At 36.9% G+C, this 18,214-nt stretch overlaps 1 protein-coding gene across 1 annotated transcript; it reads left to right on the top strand.

The window, feature by feature from the left end:
* Positions 1-254: 254 nt before the first annotated feature.
* Positions 255-18,010, top strand: LOC104884197 (malate dehydrogenase [NADP], chloroplastic). Its single transcript, XM_010668810.4, has 14 exons — positions 255-551; positions 866-959; positions 2,446-2,532; positions 13,963-14,047; positions 14,176-14,357; positions 14,469-14,539; positions 14,620-14,710; positions 14,803-14,877; positions 14,971-15,072; positions 15,187-15,309; positions 17,100-17,168; positions 17,252-17,320; positions 17,632-17,685; positions 17,806-18,010. The coding sequence occupies exons 1-14, from the start codon at positions 394-396 to the stop codon at positions 17,860-17,862; spliced, it is 1,317 nt and encodes a 438-aa protein (XP_010667112.1). The 5' UTR covers positions 255-393; the 3' UTR covers positions 17,863-18,010.
* The last annotated feature ends 204 nt before the right edge of the window (positions 18,011-18,214 follow it).

Here is an 18,214-nt window from a genome sequence, read left to right as displayed (position 1 = left end):
ACATGAGCAATAGAGGAGAGAGAAATTTTTAAACAAGAAGCAAATGACGCCTAAAAACTTTGAGCCAGCTTTCCAAGTTCAAAAGTCGTTGTCTTTTGTAAATATAGTGTACGCCATACGGATATGTGCACCTATGAATTTCAACAAAAACGTCAAACCACATCCTAACCAAAAAAAAAAAAAAAAGAAAAGAATAAGATCCTGATCAAAGATATTTGCCAAGTGTCATTTGCATGGCCTCATACCAGTATTTCAAAATGATCCCACCCTTCTCCCACTTCATCTCTTGTACTTTCTCCCTCCAAACGATCATCTTTTCTACTCTTTGCCACCCACATTCTTTTAGCTCTCCCCTGTTTTCTTCCTTTTGTCACCGCAGTTTCATCTGCTGCCATGGCGGTAGCAGAGCTTTCTCCTTCATATAAAACCCAACTTAAACCTTCCCAAATTTTACCCTTATCTTCTCGCTTTTCTGGTCACCGTAAAGTCACTCTTCAGGCTCTTCCTCGAGCATCAAGGAATACTGGGATTCGTTGCTCCGTAGCTCCCAAGTAAGAACAACATATTATCAAATGAGACTGTCTTATTTTGACACTCTTCTACTATTTAGTTTTACAATTCCCACTCATTGTTTACGCGTAATTCAAACAGTAAAATTAGACGGTCTTTTTATAGACGAACAATATATATTCTCAAATGAGAGACGACTGTTTCACTATTTATCTTACAATTGTCACTTTTTGTTTATGCGTGATTCCTTTCATTCAAACACTAAAAAAAGACGGTCTTTTCGACTTTTTGTAGACCAACGAAATTTAGCAAATGATTGAGTGAATATTTGATATTGTTTTTCATTGATTTTCAGCGAGGTTCAAACTCCGATTGCCGGTCATACAGGAGGGAAGACCAGCAAGCCTGAGTGCTATGGGATTTTCTGCTTGACTTATGATTTAAAGAAAGTAAGTGTTTTTTTTTTTTTTTTTTGTGAATTTTTGTTCGAGATATTGTTGATATTAACTTTCTTAATTGTGTTCTAATTGGGTTAGAAATACTAGTAACTTGGAACCTTCTACCAAGAGTCTAATTGCCACAGGAATGTTAAGAATTAAGATTCTAATATTGATAAAGATTATTCTATTGTTGCTTGGACCATAAAAATTACTATGTCCAGCTTTTGGCATGTCGAATGAGAGTTTTGAGATTCAAGAGTGGGATGGGAAGTGGGTATCTATGATATTTTTAGTTGATGAAGTAATATATGAACACTCAGCTTATGACAATCACACTAATCTTCCGTTTTTTTGCTCTTCTCTCCTGTTTTGCACATATAACTAGTGATACAAGTCATTGTGTTTTTACATTCTCCTCTTTACTCTGTATCTATATGTAATTATATAAAGGACCTCTTGCAAGCAATGACAAATAGCTTTAATGATGGCTTAACATATTATGACAAATATACTTTCTCTGTTCTCACGGGTCAGACTGTAAGACAATGAACTACCGTATCTTTTGCATAAGGCTCTTCGAGATTCATTGGCTTATAAGAATTGATTTGTTCTATTATATAGTCACAAATTCAAAATGGTAGAATAGTCTTGTTTATTATGTGTTTTGGTAGCTTGTGCTCCCTTCATTTCAAGATGATGAAATATAATTCTTTTTGCTTATTTCAATGGATCTTGCAACTCTAGCTTATCAGGTTCCCTATGTTACTTTGTCAAGGGTGATTTTATCATGGATAACATGAAGAAACAGATATTGTGTTTTATACATTGTTCTATATGATGAATATTGAATCATGAGAAGAACACGTGGATGTGGATGTGGATGCCAGAAAACAGTGGTCTAATGTTAGTAACTCCAGTACAATTATAAATTTCCTTCTCTTGGGATGAAAAACTCCCGGAGGAAGGCTGTTAATTATAATGCTACTTATGCTCTATCTAATGCACTGCGAATCAGCTAATATACACTGGTCGAAACTTCTAAGTTTAGAAATCTCCCTGTTAGTGTGGTCAAGCGGGATTGAGCAAGAAGTTCTTGGTTCAATTTACATATCCTACTAGGTGCTTCTAGTATATGCCTAAAATTTACCACAATGTTATCATTAGAGTCACCTAGTGTTTCTCAATTTCACTATAGTTCAAGGCCTTATTCTACATTATAATGCCGAAAGAAATATGAAGTCAACTTATTAAATAGTAGTTGTCTGTCAGGGTCTGCTGCTTTAAGCTGTGCTATTATGTATATTAGCTTAGAGACTAAATGGTGAAAACTGATACAGAAACTATAGCCCCGACTTTAAGTTCTCAATTTCATGTATAAGAGGTTTGTAAATTTCAAGTCCATGAAAAAAGAAATCTAAGTGCAGCACTTACGCTTCTGGACTACTCTTAATCTGCAGAATTTTGATATCTGATACATCTTTGTTGAATCTGTCAGGAGGAAGAGACAAAATCATGGAAAAAGTTGATCACTATTGCTGTTTCAGGAGCAGCTGGGATGATATCAAACCATCTTTTGTTCAAAGTGAGCAATTTTTCCCTCTCATTGCACCCGTCTCACCAAAGCCTTCTAGATTCATAAATACTTCCACTGCTTTTTTTTTTTATTATTGTCTACATTTTCCTTATTTGGAAGTTTTATATTAATTGCTACACTACTAAAATTTGACTATGTTTTCTCTCTATCTCTGTCCTTATCACATGGCTCTCTTTTTCATCTCTCTCTATCTCTCTTATCTCCTTATAAGATGTGCAACCCCTACATGTTACAATTATTAAAGAACGAAGGAAGTATGTGCTAGGTGGGGTAACCCAAAAGTCAATTAATGCCTCGTACAACAATGATTTTTAGTGACTATGAACTCTAATTGATTAGTATTATGAACATGACATGTTATTCATATACAAATTACGGGCTTGAATCCTGAGTTACTACAGCAATCGCACTTTATGATTTTGTTTGGTGTGGTATTGGAGGTTTATTCATAAAAGTTCGGGATATTTGGACAGATTTAAGCGCAATAATAGTTGACTTATTCAAGATTTCAGCTTAATATGTTGATAGTATATCGTGGAGAGTTGCTGCATGATGTTTTCTGAATAGGAGGTATGAAGTAAAGAGTGACAGGGCTCTTCATAAAAAAGAAAGTAAAGAGTGACAAGGATAATGCTTTGTCCTAAGCTTTGCAGAAGTGATTGGATTACTCTTTGCAGGAAACAAATAGGACTACAGACTACTTAGTTAATTTGATATCCTTTAGCCTACTTCTATGGGTTTTTTGTTGGTCGCTGCTTAATATGAACCATATCTTAGATAATTATTTCCACTTTCTTACGTTTTAATGTTTTCACTCCATTGAAAGTTGATAATCAATGTCAATTATAACCATTTATTTAACTACTAAAGAATTGAGAGAACGTGAGTATTCTAGACCCTTTAGTGCTTGTCTTTAACTTCATTAATCTCTAATTAAATTATCCTGTATTTGTAACCTTTATCTCAGTGTAGTGAGCTAGCCATTTAAGTCTCTATATTCTAGACAAAGTCTAACAAGATGATCATCATGTAATAGACGGAGTAATATCTATGTTACTTTTTATTAGATGTATACATGCTATGAACTGATATTTTAGGAGAAGGGTAATTTAGATATTATTTTGAATAGTTAGCTTGAGGAATAAATTAGATAGTTTGTTAGGGAAAATAGCCTATTTATAGTGGTAATGAGAAAGAAGAAGGTATGCTGAATATTGATTAGAAAATTGGGTAAGCTCTTAGTAATTCAATTGGGAGAGTATTAAGCTTCTCGAACGCTTGAATATCTTTACATTTTGCTGTATTTTTCAGTTTGTCAATCAAATAGTCATCTTCATCCTTATTTTCTACTGTTAACGGTGTCCAAGTTATGTTAATTCATAGGAAATGGTATCAAAGCAGTTATATTCTAGGAGATTAAGCTATTGGTTTTTCATCATTTTCATTAAAAAAAAACATCGATGGAGTCTAGTAGAAGTGATGGAGCTGTTGTGATGCAAAAATGGATTTGTGAAGAATTGGTTTCAGCTCGCGCATAAAAGATCAAGGAGTTTCAACCTTCCAAGAGGAGAAGAAAATCCTGCGAGAGCTTCAACTTCCGGAGTTTAATGGAAGAGAAACTAAAGTTTGGATCTCTGAATTAGAGGACTTTGTCAGTTTCTTTCAATTGAATGAGGAGGTGTTAAATATGGGTCTGGGCGCACCCATCACAAGGAGAGAGAGTCCATTTCACAACACAAAGGAGGTTCCACCTTAAACCATATGGCAATAAGGGGAGTAACCCCTTTGCATTATAAAGTGAACCCATCTCTCTTATTTAATCAATGTAGGACACTCACATGTGGTGTGCGCTATACATCATAGCTTCAACAGGAGGCAAAGCTCAAAGCTGCCATAATGTCATTGGAAGGTGACGCACAACGCTGGTTCGAACAGGATCACCGGTGACGACCGTTCTATGACTGGCAAGAATTGAAGGGTAAGGTGAAGCGACATTTCAGTTCGTCATTGACACCTTCGCAAGTACAATCAGATATGGTGCAAAAATAGAGATGGAGATGTCAAAGTTCATAGCACATAAATCTGAGAGCATCTCCATATCAAAAGAGGGGTAAATCACGGATGATCGAACCACCATCTCTAAAATTGGTGGTTGTTTTAAAGGTAGCTATGGGAAAATAGAGGTGGAGAAGAGTAGATCACAAAACTATGTGGCCATTTTTAAGGACGGTTGTGCTGAGGAACAAAGAGAAGATGCGGGTGGCGATTTCGTGAGTATCAAGGGTAGAAAGTTGAGTAATGAGTCTCACAGTTTAAATGGTGGTTCGCACCGTGAGGATTTAAGTAAGGGGGTGCCGAGTGCTCTGGTTCTAGTGGTGGTCTCGGATTCTTCACCAGCGAAGTTGCGGCTGGTAGTTTTGGTGCTTTAAATGGCGGAAAAGGGGAGTTTGAGAAGGGTGACTCCAATTTAAGTGCATCTGGCGGTGGCCCGGTGACTAGTTTAGGTGGTGATTTGCACCGGCAGTTTCAAGAAATCTTTCAGAAGCTTCCAGAAATGGAGATGAACGAAGAAGCTTATGGGAGAAGAGCTGAGTCATTGAGCTTGAGGAGGAAGCTAAATTTGAATGATGCAAAATAGTAAAGGTAATTTGATAACTACTAAATTAAGAAAAGCAAAATTGAGGTAGGGCACGTGCTTTATTCCTTTTGTCAACAACTCACCACTTTTTTAATCAATGGGCCAAAGGCTGAAAGTAGGTCCCCCCATTAAAAACCACTTATTTTTCAGTTCATGACATTTCTTACATTTCTAAATGCATTTTTCCCGCCTCAGTTTTAAAACACATTAATCAACCCCACACATTTTTTGAACCCCCCATCAACTTTTTGCAAGACTCTCCTTATTTCTCCAACCCACATTCTTACCATAAGATACCTGAATCATCTCACCACACTACCACTATCACTTCCACTCTCACCTTAATTCCAACCCAAGTTAGAATTCCACCCGTCCATGGCAACCAGCTCAAATTGCCGGCAACAAAGAAAAGCTTGAACAACTTAGGCAGTAGTGCGCGAAAAATGACATTGACCACCAGCTTTGCCTAGCCTCTAATGCTGACTACTATCCACCTTCAGGACAAGGTTAAAGTTTAGGGGGGCGATAATGCTATAAACTGATATTTTAGGATATGCGTAATTAGATATTATCTTGAATACTTAGCTTGAGGAATAAGTTAGATAGTTTGTTAGGGAAAATAGTCTATATATAGTGGTAATGAGAAAGAATAAGGGACGTTGAATATTGATTAGAAAATTGGGTGAGTTCAATTGGGAAAGTTCAATTGGGAGAGTATCAAGCCTCTTGAACGCTTGAATATCTTTACATTTTGCGGTCTTTTTCAGTTTGTCAATCAAAAGATTTATCTTCTTCCTTATTTTCTGTTAGAAAATTAATTGCAATAATCTAAAATTCCAGTAACACTCAACTCAAAAAATAAATTTAGCAAAATTATTCAAGTACACTGCCAATCAGAATCAAACAACAAATTAATAATAAACTAACTAAATTCAATAAACAAGAGTAAGTTCAGAATAGCCTGGGTCAAAGCACGTCGTAGCGCTCTCTTTAGAGAGGATACGCCCCCACTGCATTGGTCAATTTAGTATACGTCCCTCTCCCAAGGTTCGACAACCCGTCGGACTTCTTCGGTGACAGCATAGAAGAATCCCATACCAGTTGATAACTCTATGCTCCAATCGAGAATTAACAACTTTTAATTGAATTAGTTGTGGAGGATTTAAGCGAGAAGCAGTAAAGAAAATGAAGAAAAGCTAGTCTAGAAAAGAAAGAAAAAGAATAACTTTGGAGAAGATGAAGGAAAAAGAGCCGTGGTATTCTAATGACTAATGAGAGAGAAACAGTTTTCTTTTTCTTTTTGTTTTTGTAATGAGAAAGTAAGAAACTTATTGTTTCTTATAAATGGTCCAACCCAACGATGATAAACTGAAATGCCTATAATTTAGGCCCACTCCCACAACAACTTATTTTTTCCATTTAACTTGAAGTGACCGATGCCACTTATGATGGTAACAACCCAAAAGATAAGGAGCACTACCCAGTTAGACTAACAGAAAAAATTAAGAAAGTAAAAGGAAATAATACATAATAATATTTTTTTAAATCATAAAAATGAAAATATTTCCAACAATCCCCCATATGATCTAAAAATTTTACAGAAATAAAATTATTGGATTGAGCATATCGCCAGATTACCGCGTAATAGATGTAAGTACCTTCCGGGTTTGAACCTACACTTAGTTTCGATAACTTTGCACTTGAAAGAATCATAGTAGTACTAACATACTTTGAACTCGACTCCTTATATCAAGTTTAGACTTGCCATACACACAACGTAAGTTATCAACATGGTTCTATCAGTGGTGCGCCTTACGGTCATGCGCAAGAATCTCGTGTCATGAACGTCCTTAGGAGGTTGCCTACACCCCCCCCCCCCCAGCGGCGACCACACCACCACGTCCATCTAGGTGAATCCTCCAAGGATGACTTGTTACTAGACATCCCGCAATTATTTTGCCTTCGGATCATTAAGAGCTATAAACTCAACGTCAAACGTCACATGAAGAGTAATAAGCACAAGAAGATACAACCATATATCTTGCTCTTCCAACTCACCAGACTTACGGTTTTCGTTCTTACCCATTGAACCTCGTTCATGGGATCGCCATACCTCCGAAGTTAGGTTTCCACTATGGTGACTTAATTTGAAGGCTCTAATCCCATTCCCCTGATGTTTGTAGAACTTGTTGACGTGTCAGACCTTTGGTGAGCGGATCCGCGATATTATTTTTGGACCGGACAAAATCCAAAGAAATAATTCCATGAGAAATCATATGTCTTATAAACTTATGTCTTACCACTAGGTGCCTTCTCTTCTCATTATAATTTTTGCTCTTGGCCTTAGCTATAGCAACTTGACTATCACATTGAATAGAAATAGGAGGTGCTTAGTTAATATAGTAATAAAGTTTTAAGCCATTCCGCCTCAGTACAAGCACTGTCTAGTGCTATTAGCTCGGACTCCATGGTCGAACGAGAGATGATCGTCTGCTTTGCAGACCGCCATGATATGGCGCCGCATGCTAATGTAAAAACATATCCACTAGTGGACTTAGTTTCCTGCGAATCAGTGATCCAGTTAGCATCGGTATAACCTTCAACCATATTAGGAAACCAGTGTAGGTAATAGCATAATTCATAGTCCCCTTGAAGTATTTGAATAATCTTTCTAAAGCACTCCAATGTGATTAGGACTATGAGTATCTCTAGAAAGTCTTCCCACCGCATAAGCAATATCAGGTCTAGTATGGTTCATGAGATGCAACAAAGACCCAATAATTTGTGAGTATTTATGCTGCGAGACACTTGCTCCTTTACTTTTGGACAGGTTAACAGTAGGGTCATAAGGCACGGAGATAGGACTAACATCAAAATAATTATATTTACACAACAATTTCTCCACATAGTGAGATTGGGATAAAGATATAGAGTTACCGTTCTTGGTCACCTTAATGCCTAAAATAACATCGACTGGACCAAGATCTTTCATATCAAAACTACTAGATAACAAATTTTTGGCACCGTTAAGAATATGAATGTTAGTGTCAAGAATAAGAATATCATCGACATATAAGCATAAGATAACACATGTATTATCGAGAAAGTTAACACACATTTATCACCTTGATTAATATAAAAGCCATTAGAAAGCATAACCTTGTCAAATTTTTCATGCCATTGCATAGGAACCTGTTTTAGTCCATAAAGAGACTTTACAAGCTTACAAACCTTCTTTTCCTCACCGGGCACAATAAAACATTCTAGTTGATCGATAGAAATTTCCTCTTCTAACTCATCATTCAAAAAGGCGGTTTTTACATCCATTTGATGGATGTCTAGCTTGTAAATAGATGCAATAGCAATTAGTAAACGAATAGTAGTAATCTTAGAAACAGGAGAATATGTATCAAAGAAATCGACACCGACTTCTTGTTTAAAGCCTTTAGCAACTAGTCTAGCCTTAAATTTGTCCACTGACCCATCCATTTACACCCAATTGTCTTACAATCAGGTGGGAGGTCATTCAAAAACCAAGTCTTGTTACACATAAGGGAATTCATCTCATCAGAAACATCTTTCCAGAAAGGGACATCAACAGATAACATAGCTTCACTATAAGTTGTTGGCTCATTTTCAAGTAAAAAGGTACAAAAATCATCACCAAAAAATTTAGCCTTCTTATGCCTCTTACTCCTTCTAGGTTCAACAGGTTCATTGCTAAGAGAAATATCACATTGATCAATATTAACATCACTAGAAGAAGCAGAAACAATAGCATTAAGTGGTCTCGATAGTTTATCGTTCATTGGAAAAATATTTTCGAAGAAAACTGCATCTCTGGATCTATAATAGTGTTAGAAATTTCAGGAACTTCAGAATTAAAGACTAGAAATCTATAAGTAGTACTGTTAAGAGAATAACCAACAAATACACAATCAACAGTTTTGGGCCAATTTTTCTCTTCTTAACTATAGGAATATTAACCTTGGCCAAACGCCCCTTCACTTTGAGAAATTTCAGTGAGGGCCTTTTGTTCTTCCAGAGCTCATAAGGAGTCTTATCTGAATGTTTATAAGGAATGCGATTAAGAATCATACAAGCTGAATATAAAGCTTCATCCGAACAATTTTTAGGTAGACCGGAACTAAGAAGCAAAGTATTTACCATATCAAGCAAAGTTTGGTTTTTTCTTTCTGCAACACCATTAGGCTGAGGACTATATGTAGGAGACACTTCATGTATTAGACCATGTAGTTCGCAAAAATCATTCATTTCATCGGGAGCATACTCACCACCTCTGTCAGAGCAAAGAATTTTAATTTTCCGCTCATGCTGATTTTCAACTTCAGCTTGTAGACTTTGAAAGTCTCAAATAAATCACTTTTAGATTTTATTAAATAAACATAGCAATATTTAGAAAATCATCTATAAAAGTGATGAAGTATCTTACGAGTTGTAACATGGTTACTATCACATATATCACTATAATTTAGCTCCAGTAGCTTACTATCTCTCTCGTTCAACAGACTTGTGGGGCTTTCTTGGTTGTTTTGCCACAAATATTTGACATTTATCTTTTATATTAATAGAAGACTTAGGATAAGATCAAGTTGCATTATCTTTTTCATGGTATTACGATTAACAGGACCAAGTCTTCCATGCCAAGTATCACAAGATTCAACGTATGCAATAGAGTAATGAGAACTTGAAATTTCATTAATCGAAAGAGGCATTACACTTAAACGAAATAAACCATCCAACAAAAAGCCTTTACCAACAAACTGAGTAAACCTAGTAATTACAACTTTATTCGACTCAAAAACAATTTTAAAACCTTTAGCAACTAACAACGAAGTACTTATCAGATTTTTTCTAATATCCGGAACATGAAAAACATTATCTAGGACTAGGACATTTCCAGATGACAACTTGAACTTGACTTGGCCTTCTCTTAAGACGCGAGCTACACTCCGATTCCCCATGCTCACAGTTCTGGAGCTTGGAACCTGGTAGGTTGAAAAATAGTTTTTATCAACATACACATGAGCATTAGCCCCAGAGTCAATCCACCAATCATTTGAGTTAAAAACAAAGTTCAACTCTGGGATACTAACAAGTATACTTGTTAGCAGGCTAGGTAGCACGGATACGGATACGGAAACGGGTACGGGTACGGGTACGGGAACGGAAAACGGCAAAATCAAAATTTTAAAAAACGGGTACGGCTAGGATTCGGTATATATATTAAAAAAATTATTTTTCAATCATCTGAATATTAAATAATAATATTTCTTATTTATGAAGTGCATTGATAAGTTTTCATCTTCTTCCAAAAAAATATCATTATTGAGAGTTGAAAAGTCAAAAGATTAAATAAAGAAAAAGTGAAGAAATCAAGAAAAATTTCAACAGTCACTTGACTCGTGGGTTTACACTTTACAACATAAACATAAATGACTAAAATGAGTTGTAAGAAAAAAAGTCACAGCTGTACTCCACTAACTCCACTATTTCAGTCTCCAACAGTACACTTTAATAATTTTTTTAAAAGAAAAGAGAAGGGAGGTATCAGGTATCAAAAGAAAAAATCGACATTTCTATTTTCTACCGCAAGAAAGGACTTTAATTCATGCGAGAATTATCTAGTGGCTGCGACGAAGGAGTTGCCGGAGGTGGCGGCCGGCCTCGGTGGGCGACTATGTGTTGCTGCGACGAACTTCAGTCTATAGTCTCAGGTGAGAGAGTTTGAAAATTTTAAGAAAACCTATCTGATTTTTTTCATATTCTATTAAAACTAACTGGGTACGTGTCTATTCCTCTAAATCCGTCCCCACCACGTACCTAGTTTCAGCCCATCCGTACCCAATCCAAACCCACGTACCCTTCCATCGCAGTTCGTTTTGGGGACGAATCCACGACGAATCCGTCCCGTACCCGTCCCCGGTACGGGATTCGGCGTCCGGGAGGAGTACCCGTGCTTCATAGTTAGCAGGGGAATTGGAGGCAGCCCCCACAGTCACCATATTAGCTTGAGGTTTAGGAGTCATTGGGGGGGGTTTAGATCCTTTATTTTTGTTGCCATGACGATGGTAGCAATCCCTCGCAATATGGTTTGATCTCCCACAAACCCGAACCGAACTCTTATATTGTCATTAGATTTGTTGTTAACCTAGTTTTTTAAAGAATTTAGACTTAGGTTTAAAAGATTTTTCTGCAACTAGGGCCTTAGCTTGGTGGTCATACCTAGAGACAACTTTGGGGGAGGAGGATCTAGCCTTGTCCTCAATGCGTAAGGCCACAAGCAATTCATCAATAGAAAATGTTCATGTTTATGTCTAAGACCCTTAGCAAAGTCAGACCAAGACGGTGGCAAATTTTTAATTAGGGAAGACACATACACTGACTCACTTTGATGAGTACCTTTAGCTTTCATCTCATAAATCAAAATTTCAAAGGTAGTCAATTGGTCAGACATACTCTTATTATCAACCATTTGAAAATCAAGTCAATCATCAATAGAGACACGTTTACCAATCATCAATATAGACACGTTTAAGACTCTTTTCAGCAGCACCATAACAATAATCAAGAGCATTCCACAATTCATGATCAGTTTTAGTATGACAGAAAATACGATATATACTATCGGACAGTGCACTTAAAATTCTGCCATAACATAATCTGATAGAGTATAAGGGGGCGTTTGGTAAATGAAGGGAAAAGAGAAAGGGTTTAAGAAAGAGAAACAAGGAGAATGGGAAGCCAAACCCTTTTATTAAGAGGGTTGTTTGGTTACAATACATATTTTTTTATTCTCACAATGGCTCCACCATAAATGTTCTCCCTCCCTCACCTAATGACCCCACCACCACCTTGCTGCCGCCTCTCACAGTTGTCGCTGCCCCTCAACGTTGCTGCGCCACCTCCAATCTTGTCGCCGCCCCTCCAATTGTTGTTGTCGCGGCCCTTGCGCCTCCTCTCTTCTCTCTTTTCCTTCTCCACCACCATAGAAGCTCATATTTGAGGTTTTAAATGTCAAATTCGACCATAAAAACTTCAAGTTTTCATGGCCGAATTTGACCATTTAAAACCATAATCAAGGATAAGTAAAGGTAATTCCGTTGTATTTATTGTTTTTCTTTCATTTTGGAGGTGGGTTTTTCCGGTAGGGTGGTGTTTCAGTGGCTAAGATGGGAGTTTGGTTGTTCGTGTGGTTGTTTCATGTCTGCGTGGTGGTTTTGTGGACTGGGGTGGTTTCGTCGTGGTGGGGTGGCAGTGGGGGATGGGGAATCAGGGGGCCGGTGGTGGTGGATGAATTTTGGTGGTTTCCGGTGGTGGTGTGGTGGTCCTCAAGCGGTGCTGGTAGGGTGGTCGGTGATGGTTGAGTTGTGGTGCTAGTCTTTGGGTGGTTTGGTTAAGTGTTGGTTGGGTGGTCAATGATGAGTCAAAGAAAGGGAATGTGGAACCTTGGGGGTAGTGGGAAATCAAAATAGATGGATTTGGGGTAATGGAGGGGAAAAGAGGGGAAACAAAACCCCCAATCCAAACAAGATATAAGGGAATGAAATCAACTAATTCCCTTTCCCTTTCTTGTAACCCCCTAATCAAACGTCCCCTAAATCTATTCCTGTGTCCTCAACCATTAGCTTAAGCTTTTAGTTGAGTTGGTCATTTGACATGGTATCAGAGCCAGGGTGACAAAAGGTCACGGATTCGAATCTCATCCACCCCTCCTTTCTGAGTGGAATATTTAGCGCCACGTATAAGGGAGACCTGTGCTGCATCCACACTTCAAACCCAAAGGGCTATTGCGTGAGGGGGCGTGATAGAGTATTAATCTATTCCTGGGGCCTCAACCATTAGCTTAAACTTTTAGTTGAGGCCTCGTGAATAGATTTATACTCTATATAATCTATGAGTATACTCTCTTCAGTTCAATCAACCAAAATTTCATTTGTTACTGCCAACACAAAAACTTTTTTCCATCAAACTTTTGAGGTTTACTAGACAAGGACTTAAGAATATCCATAACTGTAGTTCCAATTAACAATGATTCAGAAAAATTATCCTCTCTAAAATTGTTAGAAAATTAATAGCAATAATCTGAAATTCCAGTAACACAACTCAAAAAAATAATTTGGCAAAATTATTCAAGTACACTGCCAATCGGAATCAAACAACAAACTATTTTCCTATAGGATATAGTGTACCTAGTTATGATATAGTGTTCCTATAGGATATAGTGTACCTAGTTATGATATAGTGTATCTCTCTATGATATAGTGTACGTAATTATGATATAGTGTATCTATTTTTGATATAGTGTACCTATGTATCGTATAGTGTATTTATTTTTGATATAGTGTATAAGTGAGTACTTCTTAACCGGTCACGTGCCTAGGCCTGGTCCACATTATTTTTAGTGTGAACCGGGTCCATGTAAGACGGATTGCTAACCCACTACTTAGACTAACAGAAAAAAATTGAGAAAGTAAAAGGAAATAATACATAATATAATTTTTAAAGCATAAAAATGAAAATATTTCCAACATTTTCTACTGTTAATGGTGTCCAAGCTATGTTAATTCATAGCAATACAGTTCTATAAACACTTAGCAACTGAGGTTCTCCACAAATATTTGTAGCTTTGTATGTTTGGTATTGGAAGTTTTAGATAAGCTTGAAGTAAAATTATTTCATGTGAGTTGGGGTGTCAAATTATTCTAAAGGTTACAAAAATATGTTTATGATAAGTTTACTATCATGGTTCATGGCAGCTTGCTTCTGGTTTGGTTTTCGGACCAGATCAACCAATTGCTCTGAAATTGCTTGGATCTGAAAAGTCACTGCAAGCGCTTGAAGGTCTAACTCCTCTCTCCTTGTACATTGAGTAGATAAAAGAAATGTTAACTACAGCTGGACACATCGATATACCTCTTTGGACATGTCTAGTCTCTGATTAGATTCTTTTAATCTGTAAATGACTTCAGGAGTAGCTATGGAGCTTGAGGACTCCTTATATCCATTGTTGAGGGAAGTTAGCATTAGCATTGATCCTTACGAGGTGTTTCAAGATGCTGAATGGGCCCTTCTGATTGGGGCAAAGCCTCGTGGTCCTGGTATGGAACGAGCTGGATTATTGGACATAAATGGAAGGATTTATGCTGAGCAAGTATGGAAATTTTCTTTCTCCAATGTATCTTATGTTTCTTTGATAAAAAAGAAAATTTAGTAATCTATATTCATCTTGCCATATCCTTTACTTGGATATGTTTGACAACAGGGGAAAGCACTCAATGCTGTAGCATCACCTAATGTAAAAGTCATTGTGGTCGGCAATCCCTGCAACACCAAGTGAGACTTGTCTGTTTGTATCTAAACTATCTCACGAAATCCTTCGACCATATCATCTGATAATTTACCCTCCTATGCAGTGCGTTGATCTGCTTAAAAAATGCGCCAAATATACCAGCGAAGAATTTTCATGCCCTGACCAGATTAGATGAAAATCGCGCGAAATGTCAGGTAAAAAAGAGAGAATGAATTCATTTATTAATATATCATTTGCTCAAAAGATGTACAGTCTCATAGGTAACCACTTGAACTATCTACTACAGCTGGCTCTGAAAGCTGGTGTCTTCTATGACAAGGTATCCAATATGACCATTTGGGGAAACCACTCAACCACTCAGGTACTAAATAACACCTCAAATATTGACTAGAAAGCTCTGACTGCAAAATATATTATCATTTTTCTAATAACAAGTTTTCTTCACCTATTACAGGTGCCAGATTTTCTAAATGCCAAAATTGATGGGATACCTGTGAAAGAGGTTATTAAGGACCACAAGTGGTTGGAAGAGGAGTTCACTGTGAAGGTTCAGAAGGTGAGAGGCTCGATATTTCTGATACTTTAAGTGACATTTATATAATTACTAGTACTGCTTATTTTTAAATGCATTTGGAAGTTTAAGCTAATTAGTGTGTATCTGTTGTTTCAGAGGGGTGGAGCACTAATTCAGAAATGGGGTAGATCTTCAGCAGCATCAACCGCCGTGTCAATTGTTGACGCTATAAAATCTCTTATAACCCCAACTCCACCGGGAGACTGGTTTTCTTCTGGGGTAAGTATATAAATTGATGTGTACTTACAGGTCCTTTTTTTGTGTGTATCCGTAAAAGGGAGATATCTTTCCATTCGCACCTTGGAATCATTGTTGGCGGGGACCTATATACTCTTATAAAAAAATTGGTGGAGTATTAACTTTTTATGATATTTTTTGTAAGGTAATATCTTTAGTATTCGTAAAGGAATATATCTTTCCATTCGCACCTTGGAATCATTGTTGGTGGGGACCTATATACTCTTATAAAAAAATTGGTGGAGTATTAACTTTTTATGATATTTTTTGTAAGGTAATATCTTTAGTAAAGCACAATAACCAATACTACTTCCGGCCAGTTCTGTTCAAAATTGGATGATATGGGGGTGGGGAGGAGTTGAGAATTTGAGATCAATGCCTGTAATTGTAGTCTTTGATTGGTGTCTCCTTTTTCCTTACTAGGCTTCTCCGAATTTTGACAATTTTTCCCAGAAGAGTTTCCACTCCACCTCTGTCCTCCCTCTCTTCTCCACTGGAAAGGAGGCGGAAGTTGCAAGGTGTGAAGTGGCTAGACGCTAGTTCAACTATCCTGTACTTCTACTCAAGGGGTCCAAGTCAATGTATAGAGGAGGTGTGTTAGATTTTCGTCATTTTAACCCTGGAGAGAGGATGGAACTGGTGCTGTGTGTGCTGTAAAATTGCAGTGCAAATATATTGAAGCAATTTTGTAGCGTTACTGCCATTTCTATCACCTAGTTGATGTAAAAGATAAATAAAACTAATTAAAATGAATCAGCAACTATTCATACACAAAGACCCACATAACAGATAGCAAGCTTGAGCTAATAGTGAATGCTCTCACTTTAGGCAGCGTTCAAGTGTAACGAAGACAGAAGAAAGCTGTGCATACATTGACTAATTATGAGATTAACCTTTTCCCTGGCAAATTTTAGGCCACTTGGTATAAAAGAGACCGCCTGTCGAGCCTAGTAAGGTCATATGAAGATATTAGATATGTGTCCACCTTAGCATAACATCAGCTGCATCCGTGCCGTTCCTTCTGTTAAATGGTACTCTCAACTCAGTGTAGCTCAACTATTCTTAACCAGTATATATATCTACAGCGGAGGGAGATGAGGGGGGAAAGAAAATCTGATGGTGGTGTTCCTTGCTAATAATCAATTGCCAATCCAAATGTAGGATTATCTTAAAGTGGGAAGAGAGATCCTGGTCTCGTAATACAAATTGAGAGCAAAGCCATAAATCATCACGATGGAAAGAACTTTACTTGTTTGCTACAAGAGGAATTGTGCAATATATGCTGATTCAGGCAAGGGATAGGTCTTTACCAACTAAAAGTTATTTTTTGAGAACCTCCAAAATGGAAGTATGCACAAAAATTATATTGAAGGACTCTTATTTATATTATAGGTTAGGCACGCATTTCTTAAGCTGAGTGCATTTTACGAAAGGAATTGATTACGGGTTTCAATTAATTGACATTGATTTTGATTGTCTGCTTACTTCCAGTTCCCTCTTTTGTGGGAGTATGATCTTTAGAAATCTTGCTGATACATTTTGAATGATTTTGCTTTTGTCGTCGACCATTAATTATCGTGAAACATGGCGTACTACATCCTACTATTAAAAAATTGTGAACAATCTGAACTTGTATTTGATATCTTTGCTTACATTTACTTGCTACAGGGCTATTTATTTTAACTATATGTTGGCCAAATAGTATATTAATTAGGATCTTAACTCAACTTATAAGTTACTTCTAGATAACATTTGGTTTGAATATTTTCCAGGTGTATACTAATGGCAATCCTTATGGTATCGCTGAGGATCTTGTCTTCAGTATGCCCTGCCGATCAAAGGTCAGAATCTTATTCTATGCATAATAAGTATTTATACTTTTTACTTTGTCATCCCCTCCTGAGAAAAATTCAAACTTCCTTAGGGAGACGGTGATTATGAGCTTGTCACAGATGTGATATTTGATGACTATCTATGCAGGCGAATAAAAAAGGTATGCTGCTCATGTCTCAAATATGTCGTTGGATAAACTCCCAGTTTGCTTATGAACAACTATCTATCTTCTTCTCAAAAAAAAAAAAAAAAAAAAAAACTCTTTATCTATATTTGTTATTGAATTCCATATAACTCCCCATTGTTTTCGAACTTTGTTCCAAACGTTTCTATTATGCAAATTCTAGCTCAAATCTGATACGCGGCCACTCGGGATCCCTCTATGTCATTGGAACTTATATCTCATTTCATGTGAAATTAATAAAAATGTTTTGCTTGAATGTGACTTATGCTGGCTCGACTTTTTGGCAGTCTGAAGAGGAATTATTAGCTGAAAAGCGATGCACAGCACACCTTATTGGAGAGGTAAAACCAGTCCTACTAAAACTCTCTTCGAGAATTTATGTCAGATATTTTAGTAATTTTATATTCTATAATAATTGTTTATATTTCTCATTGATTATAAGTTGGTGCTATCTCTTTCAGGGTATTGCTGTTTGCGACCTTCCCGCAGGAGACACCATGCTTCCAGGAGAAATGTAGACTTAATAGTATCCATCAATCCAACAACCATCATCCCACTTTATCTTACTTGTAGGATTTCTGCTATCATGTTGTGATCAGAGATTTCAGATGAATAATGGAGCTTCGACGCCATTAATTAAGAAACAATGTGGTTTGTTGATGTTAATTATACAGTCATTTGTCTAGCTTGCTATCATCTATTATGGGGAAGCGAAAATAAGGACCTTGGCTAATCAGATTTTGAATGTTTTCTTTGACGAAGAATTCGCTTCAAGTCTAGGTTTATAAAGTACATAATAAGCCCTCTCTTGTCATTAAAGAGGGTACAGTTAAAGTTGGTACCATTTTGTGTCTTAAGCTTGATTTGGTG

Source organism: Beta vulgaris, chromosome 4, assembly GCF_026745355.1.
Source record: "Beta vulgaris subsp. vulgaris cultivar EL10 chromosome 4, EL10.2, whole genome shotgun sequence".
In the NCBI taxonomy this organism is placed as follows: domain Eukaryota; kingdom Viridiplantae; phylum Streptophyta; class Magnoliopsida; order Caryophyllales; family Amaranthaceae; genus Beta; species Beta vulgaris.
The sequence above is the reverse complement of the archived record's forward strand: the minus strand, read 5'-3'. Positions and strand labels throughout refer to the sequence as shown.

Excerpts from the sequence above, each read along its gene's own strand:
- LOC104884197 (XM_010668810.4), top strand. The coding sequence starts at position 394 with ATGGCGGTAGCAGAGCTTTCTCCTTCATATAAAACCCAACTTAAACCT. Across the intron at positions 2,533-13,962 it reads CAAACCATCTTTTGTTCAAA|CTTGCTTCTGGTTTGGTTTT; the intron begins GTGAGCAATTTT and ends GGTTCATGGCAG. Across the intron at positions 17,321-17,631 it reads TATGCAGGCGAATAAAAAAG|TCTGAAGAGGAATTATTAGC; the intron begins GTATGCTGCTCA and ends ACTTTTTGGCAG.